Raw genomic sequence first — 21,136 nt, 5'->3', positions numbered from 1 at the left:
ATGATATACAGCCCCCTGTCTATCATTGTTTCCATAAGCATAAATATTTCCATAATTCTAGGGAGCTGGATATGGAAATTTTATTTTAGAAATATGGAAATGTTATTGAAATGGAAATAATATGGAACTGTTATTGAAATGGAAGTAATATGGAAATGAAAATAATATGGAAATGAAGTAGGGAAATGTTATGGAAATGGAAATAATATGTAAATGAGTTAAGGAAATGTTATGGAAATGGAAATAATATGGAAATAAATTATGGAAATGTTATGAAAATGGAAATAATATGGAAATGAAGTAGGGAAATGTTATGGAAATAATATGGAAATGAATTATGGAAATGTTATGGAAATAGAATTAATATGGAAATAAATTATGGAAATTTTATGGAAATGATATGGAAATGAATTATGGAAATGGAAATTGTGACATACACGTAATCCCTGATACCTACTTGACTTGCAAAGGCACTGAATAGATAGTGTTAAGTAAGTGAGTTAATGCAATCAGTTACTCATAGATAAGATAGATAGTCATACTGGGGTTGTATTGCATTGGTGTGATGGGAAGCTAATCGACTGCCATCAACTATGAGCTGTACTACCCGAGTTGCCCGAGTAATAAAAAAGTCTTTGGACAGAAAATTTATTTTTATATAACATTTACCATTCTAACTTTTAAATTTCATATCATGAGAAAATATTTTTAAGCAGTTTAAATGAATTAAGAGGAAAAAGAAAACAACTGTAAAGATTTTCAAGCTTTTTCAAATAACTACAACTTTTAAATTTCATATCATGAAAGAAGTGTTTTGTTGAAATAAGTTAGGAAAAAAAACTGTAAATGTGTTTAAATATAAAATAATTAGCAAGTTATGGCTAAATATAATCTGTTTAGCTATGATTACAATGAAAAATTATTTAATAAATAAGGTAATAAAAGAGTCTATTTTATTTTTATATAATTATAATTTAGTATAATTAAGTACGTTATAATTTATTTTTATTGAACATATAACAACATTTGCCAATTTAACTTTCAAACTACATATTATGAGCAGTGTTTTGTGTAATTGAAATAAATTAAGAGAAGAGAGAAAATAAGAACAACTGTAAATGTTTTCAAGCTTTTTCAAACAACTACAACTTTTAAATTTCATATCATGAAAGAAGTTTTTTGTTGAAACGAATTAGGAAAAAAATGAAACTGCAAATGTGTTTAAATGTAAATGTGAAATAATTAGCAAGTGATGGCTAAATATAATCTGTTTAACTATGATTACAATAAAAAATTATTTAATAAATAAAGTAATAAAAAAGTCTTTTTTGATTTTTAAATAATTATAATTTAATATAATTAAGTATAATTTATTTTTATCTAACATAAAGCAACATTTACCACTCTAACTTTCAAACTTTTTGCTTGCTTACATCAAGCAAAGATGTCCACTAACTAGTGGACATTTTTGCTTCAAGCTAGTCTATGTATTTGATTGATATGTATTGAAATCTAATATTACATGCAAGGGCTGTTTGTGAACTGAGGTGACAATGAATCACTCTATCACCATGCAATGTCAATACTTTCAGTTGATGGCAGTCGATTAGCTTCCCATCACACCAATGTAATACAACCCCAGTATGACTATCTATCTTATCTATGAGTAACCAATGATATACAGCCCCCCATGTGTGGGGGCTGTATATCATTGGAGTAACCGATTGCATAAACTCACTTACTTAACACTATCTATTCAGTGCCTTTGAAATGCATGTAGGTATTGAATTGCTTTAATTAATAAGCATATATTAGAGTAATAAACTATAATCATCATTTCTTTAATATGAGCAATAATTACTATCTTAACTGTGGAAATTCATGATCATTCTGATGGCTGATGTTAGCGTTGTCAATCACTGCGATTGACTAGCACAAAAAAGGGGCGCGGCCTAAACGCTCCTTGTTGGCACCGGAAACGCTCGTGTTGTTGATGGCACAGTTATCCCTCTAGGGGGGAGATAACTCTATGTGCCCAACTAAAGCTCTCGCAAGTGTCTGCTTAGAGCCTTAGACCCACCGTTTAGTTAGGCATGACAAGTTTGGGCTACAGTCGAAAACAGACGTAGCGCAAAAAGAATGAGTGATAATGATATATCTTGCTTCACTGACTAACCTTTACCAAAAGTAGGTTGTCTTGGGCTGCTTTGAAACATTCAAACTACTCTATAGAGGAACTGTTACAATAGGTAAACTCTGTATCTGTTAACCAACTAGAACAGCTTGTAGGAAGATCTGGCTGATAATAACCTTTCTCAATGCTTATGATAAGCTTTGCTATTATTATGGTTACATTATTATGGTTATTATGTATCTGATTCACCACAGAACACCAGCTTAGTCATGCAATGCATAGTCTACCTATGGCCCAGTATGGATACACCTTTCCCCTCCCCTGAAGTAAGCTTTAACAGAACGTCTTAGTCATGTTGCCTCTTGCAATGTTAGATGAAAATGTGTCTGAACTTTTTGTAATATGTAACAAAAGTTTTGAACTGTTTGGTTGCTTTCGAGTGAAAATATGACTTCAATACAAAGTCCTCAGACCCGATGGATCACATTAAAATGGTGTAAGAAGTGAGAGAAACAGAGATAGCAAACAGCATTTGCCCTGAAAGTACAAACTAGGAGAACTAGAAGCCAAGATCTAGGATGTTGTACATCTTTCCCCGCACCATATAGAACCTTTTGCCATGACTCCCACAACTCTATTTAACTCTCTCCCTTCCTTATGAGAATCTTCACTCTTTATGTCTCCTTCCAACGCTCTTTTTCTTCCTTTTGCTACCCTAAAGCAAGCATACAAAATATTGTAAACATAATTATTAAAAATTTCTTATAGAGTTGGCATTGAAGTACATTGATTATCTGTCTATCTCTTGGACTGAGTTGCTACCTGCACATTATCTCACCCGCTAAAGTTGTCATTCTTTTGTGAATGATAGATAGTCTCTCCTGATAGCCCATACCTATGCTTCCTTACAAATATGACATCATTTTACACTACAATAGAGACACTAATCAAATCACCCCTTTGCAGTCTTTACCATGTTCTACATTAGAATGCAGCTAAATTTATCAGTTGTCCATTTGTTTTTCTGCCTTGTACACAGTCATAGTCATGCTTGTACATAGACCTATTAATTATACGTTAATATATACTATAGTATAGTTAATAGGTCTATGTAAAGTTAGACACCTTTGATTCCAGTTATGCATGTTTGTTAGTTTCTCCTTGTGTCTGTTTGATCCTGAAGAAGTTCCTTGATTTTGTCTTGATGCAGTGACCTCTGTAACCTCTGACCTCTATGGCCTCTGTACTGACATTTCAGAAGCACATCGGCAGCTCAGAACTAATACTTAATTTCGACTTAAAAGTTCAAGTATGCCCATAGAAACTCATCAGCTCACTCTAGTATATCACTATGGCTCATAATCCTCACTCAATAATCAAAGACTGGCCTTAGATGACAGGTTGCTGCCAACTCAGCATTTAGTTACACAGTAGGTGGTCTCACTACTCCAATTTATAATGTTATGTAGAGACCCTTTAGCATTCTGATGATGGCTGATGTAGAAGATGATTATTTCCTTAGCATTGAACTTCAGTCTAAGAAGGCCATGAACATTTTTAAAGATATGGACAATGTCCTGTTGGCTGGTTAGGACGACAGCTACACTTATCTGCCGGTACTGTTCTCAACCTCTGCTGTCAGTTTCATGATCCGTTTTGGTCAATTCTCAGTTAGATGTAACTGACAGGAGAGGATAATAACAAAACTAACAGTTAAACATATCTGCCTTATTAACCGGCTTATATTGCTCCGTGGAGTTTAATGCTGTGCCACCCTTAATTTGTAATTGCATTACTAACTACAAGGTAGTATTTTAATGTTTTTATATACAGCTGGATCTGAGATGGTTTTGCTAGCTCTTAAAATGGACTAACAAGAAGCGGATAGAATGTCAAACTTGAAGACCTTCTTGTCCCTGAAAAATGGCCATAATTGTCAGCCATTTTTATACTGAGCCATTAGTATTTGCACATTTAAAAATAAATAAAGGCTATGAAGGCAACTTAGTATATTACATTTGATATTATAGTTGTCACAGTCCTGTGTTACTACTGCTCCATGCATACATATATTAGACACTCCTTTAACAGCACTGCATAAAATCTTTCAATTTTGTGTTTTTACTTTTCAGACAACTCCAAGTTACAATGGAAGGTTGGCAACTGTGTTAACAGTTCCACCAAGGCTAAGAAGTGATGAGCACATTCGAACAGTAAGACATTTCTAATATTGCAATAAAGCTTGAAACAACAGGTTAAGTATTGAATACCTACACAATTGACACATGAGTTTGTAAACATTAGAGGGTATAATACAGTCAACTCAAACAAACGTCTATATTCAACTGTAGGTTGCTGTTTAGCCAATAACAACAGAGTTTACATTCAGCTATGGATTGCTGTTTAGCCAATAACAACAGAGCTTATATTCAGCCATGGGTTGCTGATCAGCCAATACCAACAGGGCTTATATTCAGCCATGGTTTGCTGTTCAGCGATACCAACTGAGTTTATATTCAGCCTTGAGTTGCTGTTCAGCCAATACCTACAGAGTTTATATCCAGTTATGAGTTGCTGTTCAGCCAATACAAAGAGAGTTTACATTCAGCTATGAGTTGCTGTACAGCCAATACAAAGAGAGTTTACTGTATATTCAGCCATGAGTTGCTGTTCAGCCAATACCAACAGAGCTTATATTCAGCTATGAGTTGCTGTACAGCCAATACAAATAGAGTTTACTGTATATTCAGCCATGAGTTGCTGTTCAGCCAATACCAACAGAGCTTATATTCAGCTATGAGTTGCTGTACAGCCAATACAAATAGAGTTTACTGTATATTCAGCCATGAGTTGCTAATCAGCCAATACCAACAGAGCTTATATTAAGCTATGGGTTGCTATTTAGCCTATTACAACAGAGTTTACATTCAGCCATGGGTTGCTGTTCAGCCAATACCAACAGAGCTTATATTCAGCTATGAGTTGTTGTACAGCCAATACCAACAGAGTTTACTGTATATTCAGCTAAGGGTTGCTGTTCAGCCAATACCAATAGAGCTTATATTCAGCTAAGGGTTGCTGTTCAGCCAATATACATGTATATGAAGTTTATGCCATAAAAGTCAGGGTATATACCGGTAACGTGCATTACAGCTGGTGGTTGCAATACTCTGTTTGTAGATAAAAGCATTATTGCGAGGCCACGCAGCATTTGAAGATTATCCTGACCATGTCAAGGATCAACTCTGCCAAGCTATGATTTATCAAAGGTAGTTGATTAGCTATCCACAGTGTACCAGTGTAGGTCGTCTTTTACTTTTTTGCTGCATGTATGCATAAAGCATACTTTGCTTACCTCTTACTATGGTTTGTTTGTATATATACAGTATGCGATACTTTCCTCTCATTGGGTTTATGTATGTATACAGTATAGGTTGCTCACCTCTCATCGGGGTATGTCTGTGTGTGTGCAGTATACATTGCTTAGCTCTCATTTGGGTATGTATGTGTGTATACAGTATACATTGCTTAGCTCTCACTGCAGTGTGTTTGTACATGTAGGCTCAGTATACATTGGTTAACTTTCATTGGGGTTTGTATATATGTTCGGTATACATGGTATATCATTGCAGTTTGTATGTGAGCTCAATATATATTGTTTACTTCTCATTGTAGTGTGTATGTCATCCTGCAGTAGTACTATTATAGTACTACTACAGGATGTCATATAGTACTACTATTATGTCATCCTGTCATCCTATTATAGTACTAAAGGCCAGTGTTTAATCCTCTCAGTGTACTTACACTTTGTAGGTATGAGGCGAGACGGGTTATCACAAGGTTGGGTCATGAGGCTAGAATATTTTACTTACTTCTCTCTGGAACCTTATTGGTGAACATCAAAGAGAGAAGCGAGCAGAATGGTCAAGAGTTCATGCGAACTGTAAACCAGCTAACAGGTGGAGAAGCATTTGGGGTAATTTTATGTTCAATTTATTATAAACACATCGTTTGCAGGATTAGCTGGAAGTCTTTCTTTCTGAGCTCTAGGCAAATGAGAAAACATATCTTTACATTTTGTCAGACGTGCTACGGTGCGTAGACAGAGATACCCGCTAATGGAACTATTATGTTTGCCCACTTTTGAGAGATTGCATTAGTTCTCAAGTCTCTCCTCACTGATTGTATCGATATTACAATAGCACACCGGTCTGCTGTCACCAGGATAGGGGGCCTGTTTCTTGGTATATTAGCTATGATAGCTGTAAGGTTTCTCAGCATTGACATTTCTAATGCTAAATTATTTTTCAAATTTGATGACTAGTGGTAAAACTGTCATCAAGGTATGAATCAATTACAAATCTAAGTAGATAAACCTGCGCCTCTAAATAGGAGTTTTCCGTCCCTACATGTATGTGCTGTCTTTTCAGCTTCACGACTCCTTACTTAAACTAGTCTAAAGATTGCCAGATTTTTCAGCTAGAAAAGTATGTCTATTGTTATTCAATCCTGATTAACTTCGGCTATACTGAAAGTACATCTATGGCTATTCAACTCTGATTAACTCTGGCTATACTGAAAGTATGTCTAATGTTATTCAATCCTGATTAACTCTGGTTATACTGAGAGTACATCTATGACTATTCAACCCTGATTAACTCTGGCTATACTGAGAGTACATCTATTACCGTTCAACCCTGATTAACTCTGGCTATACTGAGAGTACATCTATTACCATTCAACCCTGATTAACTCTGGCTATACTGAGAGTACATCTATGGCCATTCAACCCTGATTAACTCTGGCTACACCGAGTTGCTCATGTAGTAGGAGTAGACACATAGTGTAGCACACTCCACATGTGAGTGAGCAATGGAGGGGTGAAGTTGTTCGTGTTGAAAGTGATGAGTTTAAATTCCGCATGATGCAATATTTCTCTCAACTTCTAAGTGTGGCTTCAAACAGATGGACAAGTCTCTTATGATAGTAAAACTTACTACTAGTGCGGTGTTCTGCCCACTTTGAAGTCTGTTATTAGCATGGTACTACATCTGTTTCAAACCCTAAGGTTCCTAAGACCACATTCTCTATTTGTTCTTAGCTGTTGATCTCTAATGCCTTCTGGTAATCTCTGTGGTTTATAATGGAGCAGAGTTTCCTGCAGTCTAAAAAGAGAGATCATTACTCTCAACATAAACAGCAATCAGCTTTCAGCTGATTGCTGGACATAGTGCCAGTCTTGAGACCTCCTCTCTAGTTCTGATACATCTGTTGTTTCATCATTTTCTTTCATAGCTCCTACTATTCCTGTGACAACAGCATCAATGATGACACAGCCTGGATTATTTTAACTAGGAAGTCTGGCTAGATTGACCCTTTGAAGTTGTTGATACGAGCAATAAGGTTCTACAGACACTTTTATTTCCTCATTCTTTGCCTCCTCTTTAGCCCTAGATTCATGCCAATAGTTTGTGCGTAGTAGCACACGCACCTTCATGAGCAGTCAAATGGCTCATTTCTTCATATCTTCATGAAAAATGATAAATTTTCATCTTTTTAATAGCCTGTCTGTTCCACTTGACTGCCCGCCACTTATGTATTGCCATTTTATCCTCACCTGCTATCATTATCAATACTAATATCCTTATTAATATTATCATCAACTGTATTATTGAATAACTTAGTGAGGTTCCTCGTAACCGGGCTCTTTGCAGAACTTACTATGTTTACCTCAGTACCGTATATATAGGTTGAACTGTACGCACTGAACTCAGCTCTTCTGAACTGATACAATTGAAGCAAGAGCAACAAGGAACTAGGTCTGTCAGATGGTTACTAAGTCTATAAACTACTGTCATTGTTAATGCCGTAACACCTAATACAGGAGCTTGTCACCTTACTTACACCCAATACAGGAGCTTGTCACCTTACTTACACCCAATACCGGAGCTTGTCACCTTACTTACACCTAATGCAGGAGCTTGTCACCTTACTTACACCTAATACAGGAGCTTGTCACCTTACTTACACCTAATACAGAAACTTGTCACCTTACTTACACCTAATACAGGAACTTGTCACCTTACTTACACCTAATACAGGAACTTGTCACCTTACTTACACCTAATACAGAAACTTGTCACCTTACTTACACCTAATACAGGAACTTGTCACCTTACTTACACCTAATACAGAAACTTGTCACCTTACTTACACCTAATACCGGAACTTGTCACCTTACTCACACCTAATACAGGAACTTGTCACCTTACTTACACCTAATACAGAAACTTGTCACCTTACTTACACCTAATACAGGAACTTGTCACCTTACTTACACCTAATACAGAAACTTGTCACCTTACTTACACCTAATACCGGAACTTGTCACCTTACTCACACCTAATACAAGAACTGGTCACCTTACTTACACCTAAAACAGGAGTTTGTCACCTTACTTACACCTAATACAGGAGCTTGTCACCTTACTTACACCTAATACAAGAACTTGTCACCTTACTTACACCTAATACAGGAGTTTGTCACCTTACTTACACCTAATACAGGAACTTGTCACCTTACTTACACCTAATACAGAAACTTGTCACCTTACTTACACCTAATACAGGAACTTGTCACCTTACTTACATCTAATACAAGAACTTGTCACCTTACTTGCACCTAATACAGAAACTTGTCACCTTACTTACACCTAATACAGGAGCTTGTCACCTTACTTGTGAAATGCGGTGCCAAGGGATCATTTTTAGCTATTACTGCTTCGTATTTCTTTGCGGTTTGGGTGATGAGTGTTTGCAGACTGCAATGGAAAATAATTTCATTTTATTATTCCGGAAGCTCATGAATCCTAACAGCTTACGAGTTTGCACCAGATGGTGTACTTTTGGCTGACTAGCCCGGTGGGAAGGAGACTTCATGAGCAGTCACCTGTCTGACCTTGTTTAACCCAATAGGGAACAGTCACCTGATCGAGTGTCTGGCTGGTTTCAGTGAGGAGCAGTCACCTGTCTGATCTTATCTGACCTTGTCTGACTCAGTGATGAGCAGTCACCTGTTTTAAGTGTCAATTTGGTCTCGTTGACAGGAAGTTGGTCTGATTACTGGAAGTAAAAGAAATGCCACAATTATTTGCAAGACAGACACAGAGTTACTTCTTATTGAAAAAGAGGTACTTACCATTAAGTAAACTTTAGCTTATATTTTTACTGCAAAACCTGTAGCAAGTTTGGGTGGATGGGTAGGTGCGCTGTTAAAACTAGCAGCTAGGATGTGAGAGTTGCAAAAGGTCAGTAGGAAAACAACAGTTATTTTATGTGACAATAAATTTGAGGTAGGACGAGATATTGATAGAGTTGCCTTCCCTTAAGAGTACACGCGACTTCACCTCCTCAACATATTATAAAATGATCAGCAGAGATAAACAAGGATGCTGACTGGAAGGGGAGGTGAAGGTGTGATGTAGCCTATTCATTTAGGAAAAGATTGATAGAGCTTGATCAAACCAACTTTCCATATTTTACACGAAGAAGCAAAGTAGAAAAAAATCAATTCCTTACATATATTATAAAGAATTTGCATTGAGAAAACAACTCCATGAAACAAAGCCAGGCACAAAGCATAAGTAGGTTAGCAAGACACAATATCATACAGAAAGCGCTCTTCACCTTTACTTATAGGTTTAATATCAGAGGACTTTGAGTTTGTTCAGCAGAAATATTTGAACACAATCCTTTTACAGATTTGGCTGATGTTTGTAGGACTTTGATAAGATAATACGAAACCCACTGGCAAAGCAAAGAACTGGGCACGTTGAATACATTAAAGAAATGGAGCTGTTCAAGTACTTTCCATGTGAAGTGCTCGTCGATGACTCCCAAGATTTCTTCTATCAGTACTTCAAGCCAAATACATTAATACTGTCAGACTCGGTGGACAGTGACTACTTGGTAGTTGTCATCTCGGTGAGTAAATAGTTTTAGCACTCGTCTCAAAACTCGGTAAGATATGGTATGTAGGTGTGTTCCTACTGTACTTCAACTTGCAGACAATGGGGCTATTGAATAGAACTTTCACTAACTTCTACATGTATTAGCCGCACCACTTTGGGAACTGTAAGCGTACTTTGAGTGATGTAGTGTATAGCAGTGACTGCACACACTACAGTATATAGTAGCGATTACATACCACAGTATATCATAGTAGCGATTACATACCACATTATATCATAGTAGCGATTACATACCACAGTATATCATAGTAGCGATTACATACCACAGTATATCATAGTAGCGATTACATACCACAGTATATCATAGTAGCGATTGCATACCACAGTATATCATAGTAGCAATTACATACCACAGTATATCATAGTAGCGATTACATACCACAGTATATCATAGTAGCGATTACATACCACATTATATCATAGTAGCGATTACATACCACAGTATATCATAGTAGCGATTACATACCACAGTATATCATAGTAGCGATTACATACCACAGTATACATCATACATCGGTGACTGGAATTGCAGGGAAAGTGCAAAGCGGTAGTAGCATATGATGCCGAGCAACGACAGAATAAAAATAAGCGGAAGACGGAGCTCGGGAAGCAGCTAGAGGCAAAGTTCCCTCTCTACTCGCAGAAACTAAGACGAGAGCAGACGGACAACTTGAGGAGTGGGTCGTATCTCTAACTCTCATCATTTGGGCATCATAATGAATTTTTATCGCTGCTTCCACTACCTGCAAATTATTACTGTATTTGCTGACTCGCTGACGGTCATGTTTCAGGAGATGTTAGTGCTCTAGAGAACACAGCCGCACTTGAGTTTGACCTTAAAGCCAAAGGTGGTGTCAAGATTAACATGAATGTAGAACGATTCAATAAGGAATATCCTCCAACCGTAAGTTGTAAGGGCTTTTTCTTTGGCAATCTCTTCAAACTTCTAGATATATCCTGAATAGTTGTTAGTCAGGAAGAAGTTAATCTTTAGCCAGGTCCTTCGTAAGGTAATACGAATAACAGAGACAAAGAGTTGTGAGCCAACCTGTACTTTACGATATTGACAGGGTAGGGCTAAAGGACCCATAAAAAGGAGACGATCAAACTCTTTAACTGGTTTCTTTGACTTGATGGAAACCAAGAGAAAACAATCCGGAGAGGTAATGGTTCATATTTGGATAACTGCAGTAGACATGGTCTTACGCCGCATTACTGGATAATGCAATACATGGTTAGAGTAAATGTTGCTAGCATAAATGATAAAGAACTTGGAATTCTAGCTGCTAATGCATTGTAGGAAGAGATGTTTTGTTTCTAAGAAATTTTACGGTAGCTTATTGTTGGGTTTAGTTAAACACATCCTTCTGGTCAGAGGCACTCAGCGAAAAGAAACCAAAAAGCGTAACGATGCCGCCAATAGAGGAGCAAAAGGGAAGCAGCGAGGCAAAAAGTAAAAAGACCCCAAAACGAAAATGGACCCCATATGGTAGGTGAACCTGGACATAACTGTTTTTCATGCATTTTATATACATATAACTATAGTAGAAATAATTACTGCGCCTTTGCTACAATCATGGCATGGTGCTAGTATAAGCCCTCGCGATGCCATTGCATGTTTTGGTACCATAGCATGTGTTAGTACTATAGAATGTTTTATTACCATTGCATATTTTAGTACAAGAGCAGCCTAAAGTGACCCAAGGTGGAGTGAGAACGTGGAAGAGAGTTGCAGCAATGCTGGGGGCTCAAAAGGTAAGCTATGAGTGTCAATTAGTCTTAATGTATTATAAATGTTTAATCCACTTTCGTCACAGTGCAACAGGGTGAAGTCTCCAGTTCAGATTGGCGTCTACTAAAGATCTTTGATAGAAAGTTCACTTGAATTATGCCTAGTTCATATAATAACAGCTATGTATACGTATAGCATATATTGTAAGGCTTATCGTGAACAGAAAGCAGGGCTGCATGAGTTGGAAAGGAGGAGAGAAACTAAAATAAGGCACCGTGTACCGTTTTAGCTTCGACTCTTCAAATCAGTTAAGAAAGACATGCTATTTAAATACAGTCAAACATGGATAACTCGAACTTCACGGGACCGAGCGAAAGTGTTTGAATTATCAGAGCGTTCAAGTTATCAGAGCACTGTCACAAGTCCATGTATTTACTTATTTATTAGTAGATACATGTACATGTACATGTACATATACAAACTATAATATAAATCAAAAGCACAATTGGCTTGTTTCAAATTAAATGCTTCTAATGTAAAGTTTAAAACGTTTTTATGAAAAAGTATAGAGATTTTTCTATCACTTGAGATTGGTTTGTTGTTTGAGATGATGTTATTGCCAGGACGTTTTTTTAGATTGACATTGGCAAAACTTGGTCAAAAGAAAAGACATCTTTTTCTTTTGAGCGTTTTACCCACGATTAATTTTGCCGATTTTTCTTGAAGTTTATGCAAAGATTACCTTACTTTACCTGGGATTCGTTAAGAGCAACACTCCGAGGCAGTTCAATTAGAAGTTTTACGAGGTTTTACAGTACATTGTATATCATTCACGCTTTTTGAATGGATACTTATTGAATGTACACACGTATTCTGTGTTTAGGTCAAACGATGAATAGTTTTTTTTAACTAAGACAACGTATACGTTTAATTACAACAATTTTTAAGACGTTTTAAACATTCAACATTCCGACGTTGATTCAACACGGAATCAACGGCGGAAAACTATTCATCGTTGGACCTAAACACAGAATACATGTACATTCAATAAGTATCCATTCAAAAAGTGTGAATGATATACAATGTACCATAAAACCTCGTAAAACTTCTAATTTAACTGCCTCGGAGTGTTGCTCTTAACGAATACCACTTTCCTTGCTTCCGAAGAGCGATAGCTAAGCGGATGTTTGGTATAAATCAAATTTCACCAAACCTTTAGAAAAGTCATTGACAAAAATATTTTGCCGATAGTGGTAATAACGACGCTTATGAATTACGAAAAGATGAGGTTTACCTCTATGGCTTGGAATAAAGTGATTTTCTAAAGCGATAACAACCGTTTCGGTAGCCGTTGGGCAAGAAACAGTTCGAGTTAACAGTATTGAGTTCGAGTTATCTATAGCAATTTATCATTACATGGGAACGGACCAAAGAAACCGTTCAAATTAACCATGTGTTCGAGCTATCCGTGTGCCAGTTATCCATGTTTGACTGTATAAGATCTTATAGCTGATAATCTTGGTGATGGATGAGAAGATAACTCCCAAATGTTTAAGCAGACATTTATCCCTGACGTATGCATGTACCATCAATCACACTGATCGTGTCTGCTTGGCTACAAAACACTAATATTATTTACAGTCAGCAGAAGCCAAAGCTCGTGCAGCAGCTATGACCAGATTTGCTCAGTTGGCGGAATTCAATGAAGGCAAAGTGTTTGTGAGTGGCACTTGTTTCTCAGCTAGTTTATACACATCTCATTTCCTCAATTAGCTTTACGATTACAACCAGGTTCTGTCAGATTGTAAAGCTTTGAACAACTGGTTTATACAAGGAGACATAATCAGTCTACCATTGGTATATGGAAATTTTCAACTTGGACCAGTGATAGATTTGGGAAACCAGATGATTTGTTGAATTTTAGCCGACATTTCGGCGAATAGGGATAGATTACAACTGTGTATTGCAAGGAGTTGTCTTATCTTTTTCTAACAAGAAATAAGGTAAGAAAAGAATTCTTTAGTTTATATTTCAGTGATGAAAATGGACAACTATAATATTCCTTTCCTTCTGTCCCATTTGTCATACAACCACATTGATCTTCCATAACCATTTGTCAGACGGGTTACTAATGGTCAACTATTTAATGGTACTACAACATCATCAGAATCTTCGTAGACCAAAGTTTTATGAGCATGCACATAACAACTAGAGGTGGAACGAGACACGAGACGTCTCGAGTATCGACCTGTCTCGTCTCGTATCGGTCTCGTCTCGAGTTAACTATAGCCAAACTCGAGACAGGAAATAGAAATAAAGCGCCTGCGCACGGTCGTTAAAACATGGCTTCTTGCGGTAGCAACAACTCCATATATTGTAACGGATTGCGGGCAGCTGCCTTTAAAGTTATACCCAGTCCGTTACTACCTGTTGCTATTGATGATGTTGGCCACTGAGTCTAATCATGTAGTCCGGACAACGGCCCTGTTATATTTTAGTTCGATCTGTGTTCTTAAAACAGATACCGGGTCGTATCTAATTACTCTTCGGATAATTCAATTTAATAAATTGGATAACTTTTGCGGGTAAAATGTCTGTATTTTATCGTATCGTGTCTAAACACCAACTGACCTTCATAAAATTCGGGCCTCTTTTACGTATATACTACCAATCGCGGGTAAAACTTGCCCGGACACGGAGAAACGAACGAAAGGCCGTGTCGACCATAGTCCGTGTTCGGTTAACAATGACGTTTTGTTAACTCAAAATAAGAATATACATGTGCATGTATACAGTAATTGATATAATTTCATGAGTACAATTTAAATATAATTCACATACTACATTTAATACATAAACAAAACTTAACAATAATGAAACGATAAGAATGAAAGTGTTATCGTGTGTTCTTTTAGTTGCGGTATTTCTTTGTAGAGCGACGGCTATCGGTTTCATCACACATTACATTAAAAAGTAAGAACTATTCAATAGATGGTAAAAATATACATTGTACAAAGCAATATGTTTATAATAATTATGATCAATCAAGCTCAAAATTCTTAGAATATATAACTTCGGTATTTTAGAGCTGTTTGTGTCACTTTTGTTTACAAAAACTACATGCATATCACTATAATAATTAAAATGTTGTATTTAAATCGTTTACACCAGGTGAAAATTCAATTTAAAAATAGAATTATTAATTTATATATACCGAGTAGCTAGTACTTGTGTAGTGAAATCATCACCAAATGCTCATTATTTTACTGTCTCGTGTCTCGAGTCTCGAATTTTCACAAGACAGTGTCTCGAGTCTCGTCTCGAACTTAAAAAACCTGTCTCGTTCCACCTCTAATAACAACCACTTTTATTTTTCAAGGATGCTCAGTTGGGCTGAAAAAATTTCTTGTATTTTATAAATCTTAGTCTTCAAAAAGAAGGCAACTCCAACATAGTCAACTCCTGATCATGTACCGTATTTAAGCATGCAATTTTACTAGGAGGCTTAAAATGAACTTACACAGAATTCTAGTAGATTTTATCAGAAATTATTGGTATTTTTTATTATTTGCGAATCGTTTTGATTTTTGAAGTGATCTGACTGCCAGGATGTTTGAAGATTAAAATCCACAAAACTTGATCACAGTTGAAAGGCTCAGATCAAGCGAAAGTATGCTTATGACATCTATAGCTGTAAAGAGACCAACAGAATAGAAATGCGCAATGCTACAGCTTGAACGCAATAGCTAGTATCAACTATAACAACGATAGCAACTAGTCATTTTGTCACACTTTTTTTCTTCTGAGCTTTTTTTAACTGTAGTCAAAAACATTTAAAACTCTGAGCTAAAAAAAAAGCAATGACATTATCGAGCTTGCTTTGACGGAATTAACAAAATGTGTCTATCACCTGGAGTATACATAGACTCAGCATAAGCTAGCTAATACGGATGCAGTTACCCGTTGACTAATGTATCTGAATTAGCTAGGTAAACACCAGTATGTAAATAGTTTCACTCGTCAGTTAGACATCTCCTTTCGTATTCTACTGCTCTACTAGAAGTAAGGTAACCTTCAGTTAAGTACTTCATTTATACCGGACTTTATATAGTGACTTTTATGGAATAGCAGGCTATGCAATTGTATTCCTAGGTATGTGCTTATATGGTATGAGAGAAGTAAGAGTAATTTATTGTGAGAGAGAACAACTCCATAGTAACTTTTAGTTTTTCCTTCTGATTAGTAATAAGAAACTTTTATATTCTTTAAATTTAATAGTTCATATTCTAATAAATTAAAAGTAGCTATTAGTGAATTTTTGAAATAAAATTTGTATCGATGTCTTTATACGTTATTTTGAAAAATGTTCTACAATCGTTGATGCAGTAGGCCTTACTGTCTTGCAAAACTTACTTGCCCAAGACTAGTTTAAAAATGAATCATAAACTACTGTAGGGCTTGGAGACGCTGCTCCACAAGGATGCATCTCTTCCCATTGGCTTGGTGAGTGAAGGAGCGGAGTGCCTCTTCATCTCTAAAAAGATTTTTCTTGAACACGCCAACTCCAAAGTTCTGCGAGTCGTCAGCGATCTCGTATGTCACAAAGTATCTACGTAGGCTATGACTGCATTTCTGTTTTAGAAGAACGTCTTGATTTAGTTGGAAGTTAAACATAGATGAGCTGCCAGCAGCTTAGCATAACTTACCGACAGCATTGAATAAGCAGTATAGGCTCTTGCTGTTTTGGTATTTGCTGCTGGCAGTGTGGTGTATGATGCCATGTGGCTAATGCCTTACCAAGTGCACTTACTAGCTCCTTTCTAGAATTCCTTAATCATGTGAGATTCTCCAGTTTTTTTTTGTTTTGACAAGCATGCCTCTCATAAGAGTTCCTGGAAGGTTGAAAATGCTGCCGTATTGAGTAAGCTATAAAAGTTGAGTTGTGACTATGATATGTTTGGCATATCTGTCAGCTGTTAGAACAATCATATATCATTTGGGACACTCCACCAACCTAGGCACAGCTATGCTTTTCATGACTTGATAGAGCCTCAAATTTACCGTAGGTTGGTGGTAGCTCTGGCTGTGTGAGATGGGACATAGTTAGGTTGGTGATAGCTTTGGTTGTCTGAGATGGGACATAGTTAGGTTGGTGGGTAGCTTTGGCTGCGTAAGATGGGACATAGTTAGGTTGGTGGGTAGCTTTGGCTGTCTGAGATGGGACATAGTTAGTTTGATGGCAGCTTTGGCTGTCTGAGATGGGACATAGTTAGGTTGGTGATAGCTTTGGTTGTCTGAGATGGGACATAGTTAGGTTGGTGGGTAGCTTTGGCTGTGTAAGATGGGACATAGTTAGGTTGATGGTAGCTTTGGCTGTCTGAGATGGGACATAGTTAGGTTGGTGGTAGCTTTGGCTGTCTGAGATGGGACATAGTTAGGTTGGTAGGTAGCTTTGGCTGTGTAAGATGGGACATAGTTAGGTTGGTGGGTAGCTTTGGCTGTCTGAGATGGGACATAGTTAGGTTGGTAGGTAGCTTTGGCTGTCTGAGATGGGACATAGTTAGGTTGGTAGGTAGCTTTGGCTGTCTGAGATGGGACATAGTTAGGTTGATGGTAGCTGTGGCTGTCTGAGATGGGACATAGTTAGGTTGATGGTAGCTGTGGCTGTCTGAGATGGGCCATAGTTAGTTTGATGGCAGCTTTGGCTGTCAGGGAAGAAATGAAGCTAGATTTGTGGTAATGTTGCCTGTCTGAGAAGGGAGCAAAGATTCTTAACTCTTAAGCAATAATTTACTGAAGACAAAGGTGCATTGTCATCAGGTCGGCTCAAGAATATTACCTTTTGTGCCCTTATCCGAGGGAAGTAAACATTCTACAGTAGCTTCTGCTCAAAGGCTGTACATACAGTTTGTCTAAAACAGTGAGAGAAACCTAGAGACTCTGTTAGTGAATAAATAGGTCTGAGTACAGCACTGTATGACACTATAGCCTGTGTTCATATAGATTTCGTTGCTACTATTTACAAAGATGTTACAAGTTTGATGATGAATTTACGTGAACAACAATTATTGAGAGTAAACTGAGGCTCTTAGAAGCATTCCAATGATCTATAAGTTGATCATTTGAAAAACAAATTATAAATCAAAATTATTGCTCGAATGAATAGATCAAACATTCAGAGATATCAGGTCTATAGCTTTACTGCAGAGACCTTCATTCCACCCTAATTACAATTCATTTGCAGGTGATAATTTACATTTGCAGGTGGTAACCTATCCATCTCAGGAGTTTATTGGTACATACATACAGCGACAGAAGAAATGGAAAGAGTACAAAGCACTGCTGATCAAGAGGCATGCCAGGAATATCAACTCTGCATCTATCAACTGATGATGCAATACATGTTCCTCGCTGAGAAACTATTTACTAAGTTAGAAAGAGCTTTCGAGAATTTCTAAATACATATGATAAGTAGATTTTACTGCAATTTTGTTTTTGAGAAATACATTATAGAGCTTATTTTGTGTTTCATATTGTGTTTCATATCTTTTATTGTGTTCTGCGTTTCTAGCAGTTCTTCAAATAGACTTTGTAGTAAATCAGTTATCTCAAGTAAGTGTAATATTAGAAAGTAAGTTTATCTGAGAATATGGTAGTTCAAATAAATTAGGCACGCAAAAACGTCTACCAGTTTCTACTTAAATTCTAAAGATGCTATCAAAAAGAATCGCACAAAAGGAAAGAAAAGGAAGACCTTTAACCACAATGAATGGCGGCCTTACTTACGAATCATTCAAACACTTGTACACCTGCTTAGACCTGCTTACACACATCTAAATGTTTCTATGCCTGTGGGAATCATCTGGGCCCGGGTGCGTAGATGCTAATAATGGCCTGATCAAAAGGGGCAAGAGTAGTGTTTCCATATTTGACATCATACTACTGTATCTCCAGAAACTGTTTGATACATTTATGAAGAGCTAGTTTTCTCATTAACCACTTTGTCCTATTAATAAAAAACAAGCTTAAGGAATGGGTGTCTGTGGGGGCCCCCGTCCTTCTCACAAACTCTTAGATAAGCTACTTCATCTCTGTTGAATCTAAGGTTCTGTAGGTCTGATCAGTAGGTATTTTAGTTAAGATTTATTGCACAAATAAATCAACAGCATATAATATATATTATACACTGTTGATTTATATGTATGTGCCACTGAATGCCCAGAGTTGCCCGGTTAATAAAAAATGTCTTTGCATGGAAAATTTCTTTTTATTTGACGTATAACAACAATTACCATTCTAATTTTCATACTTCATATCATGAGAAAAGTGTTTTGTGCAGTTCAAATAAATTAAGAGAAAAATAAAACAACTGTAAAGATTTTCAAACTTTTTCAAACAACCAACTTTTAAATTTCAAATAATGAAAAAAGTGTTTTGTTTAAATAAATTAAGAGAACAAATAAAACAACTGTAAAGGTGTTTAAATGGGAATGAAAAATAATTAGCAAGTAATGTTATATAAAGCACGTAGATATAAATAAGGTAAATAAAGTTTGTTTTGCTATGATTACAATGAACGATTATTTGGTATACAGTTATATGACTTTAATTTGTTTCAGTGTTGGCATCGGTAAGGCGAAAATATTGTATAGAGTGGTATAGAAACCCACTAATAGTTATCTAATGCAAATACCAGCTGATAAAAATCTTTAAAATTTTCTATATGTGCTGTACATATTAAAACTTTATACAAGAGCTGTACATATTAAAAATTAATAACAAAACAATATGTTAACCTTAGTAACTATAGTTACCTACAGTAACTTTAATGGTTAAGATCTGCAAGAAAATATAACATTACAATGTACTACGCGCAGTATGGGCAGTAGGAAGTTCTTACCTTCAAGACAGACGTATAACATAAACGTTGAATTAAAGTTGAATAAATTTAGCTTACTAAACACATACTTGAAGGAAGTTTTAGTAAGTATTTTACTATGTTTCAACTTTCAAACTAAAATTCTATCACTATCTGTTATCGAATTCGTTTTTACTATAACTTATAATGCTGAACTGTAACCATAATATATCTTAATTTATAATCTATAATTTATCCAATTCACTACACTGTCCAACTGGCTATACCATGGGATAAGTTTGGAGCGTACTTGGAACACATGCCAATCTTTCATGACTTCACACTGCAGCTAGGGTTATGCATAAAGCCATACCAGAAGAAGAATCCGTGAAGCCATACCAAAAGAAAAATGCATACCCCTAAGTGAAGAACAATGCCTAAACTCATATAGCCAGCAAGGCTATTGCAATCAGTATAGATCTGTAATAGACACTGCAGCCAGTACAGTATGGATAACACAGAAATAAACACAGTATACTAATATAGCACAAACAATTTCATTTAAAAGTTAGAATGGTAAATGTTGATGTTGAATATAATTATTGATTCAAAGTAAGTTTTCTGTACAAAACCTTTTTTATTACCCGTGAAACGACTGGTATGCAGCTAGTGTACATATATATACACTAGCTGCAACGCAGGGCATGCAGCTAGTATATATATATATATATATTATATATATATATATGTAGGTAAATACCAAAGCTTGTCATCTATCCAGTTATAGTGATTTTGATCTGATTGAAAAATCCACAGCACAGATGATTTGAACTCACAGCCTCTCAGTCAGCAGACCAACGATACAGTAGCCACGATAGTAGTAACGATACTACAGTAGTCAAGCTGTCAATAACTATTATCACACCTATAAATTTCAAAGCCTGTAGTTCAGTTTGTCTAGCTATAGCTATTGAAATCTTGAAAATGATAGCTCACATCCTGCTGGGTTCAAACTAACGAAGATGGTAACCACAAGTTTCAAACCACGTGTTTAACCACTGAGCTATACAGTCCTTTGCATTCTATTGCTCTTATCATATACCATGTATACCGCATGCACACGCATACGGTGCAAAATTACGCGCCAAATGTGCACTTTTGATTATTAACTAATATCACCTTTAGCATTTACTATTTTTTGAAATTGTTTAAAAACTAATTTTTTCCTACTATTACCTGTTTTTTTAATTTGTATTTTTTAAATGGGCCGTTTCAATTTCAAATGTGCGTTAGTACCAGACAAAAACAGTCCGATATCTGATTTTTACCAGTATCTCATAGACAGTAACAAGAGGGATGAGTATCGTCGTATTCAAATTTTTG

The 21,136-nt window shown here is 36.3% G+C and overlaps 1 protein-coding gene across 1 annotated transcript; it reads left to right on the top strand.

Annotated features, from left to right (window-relative positions):
- Positions 1 to 3,624: 3,624 nt before the first annotated feature.
- On the top strand, positions 3,625 to 18,558 carry LOC137399696 (uncharacterized). The gene is made up of 14 exons (XM_068085895.1): positions 3,625 to 3,717; positions 4,267 to 4,347; positions 5,315 to 5,403; positions 5,948 to 6,110; positions 9,240 to 9,323; positions 9,913 to 10,116; positions 10,696 to 10,840; positions 10,955 to 11,067; positions 11,234 to 11,326; positions 11,517 to 11,652; positions 11,842 to 11,918; positions 13,537 to 13,614; positions 16,351 to 16,488; positions 18,160 to 18,558. The coding sequence occupies exons 1-14, from the start codon at positions 3,625 to 3,627 to the stop codon at positions 18,283 to 18,285; spliced, it is 1,620 nt and encodes a 539-aa protein (XP_067941996.1). The 3' UTR covers positions 18,286 to 18,558.
- The last annotated feature ends 2,578 nt before the right edge of the window (positions 18,559 to 21,136 follow it).

This window comes from Watersipora subatra, chromosome 7 (genome assembly GCF_963576615.1).
Source record: "Watersipora subatra chromosome 7, tzWatSuba1.1, whole genome shotgun sequence".
NCBI lineage: Eukaryota > Metazoa > Bryozoa > Gymnolaemata > Cheilostomatida > Watersiporidae > Watersipora > Watersipora subatra.
This window is presented reverse-complemented; position numbering and strand designations above follow the sequence as displayed.

Bases quoted from the DNA above. Each gene is read 5' to 3' on its own strand.
- LOC137399696 (XM_068085895.1), top strand. From the start codon at position 3,625: ATGGCTGATGTAGAAGATGATTATTTCCTTAGCATTGAACTTCAGTCT. The intron at 9,324-9,912 runs GTACTTACCATT...TGATGTTTGTAG, and splicing joins TACTTCTTATTGAAAAAGAG to GACTTTGATAAGATAATACG. The intron at 16,489-18,159 runs GTATGTCACAAA...TTACATTTGCAG, and splicing joins TGCGAGTCGTCAGCGATCTC to GTGGTAACCTATCCATCTCA.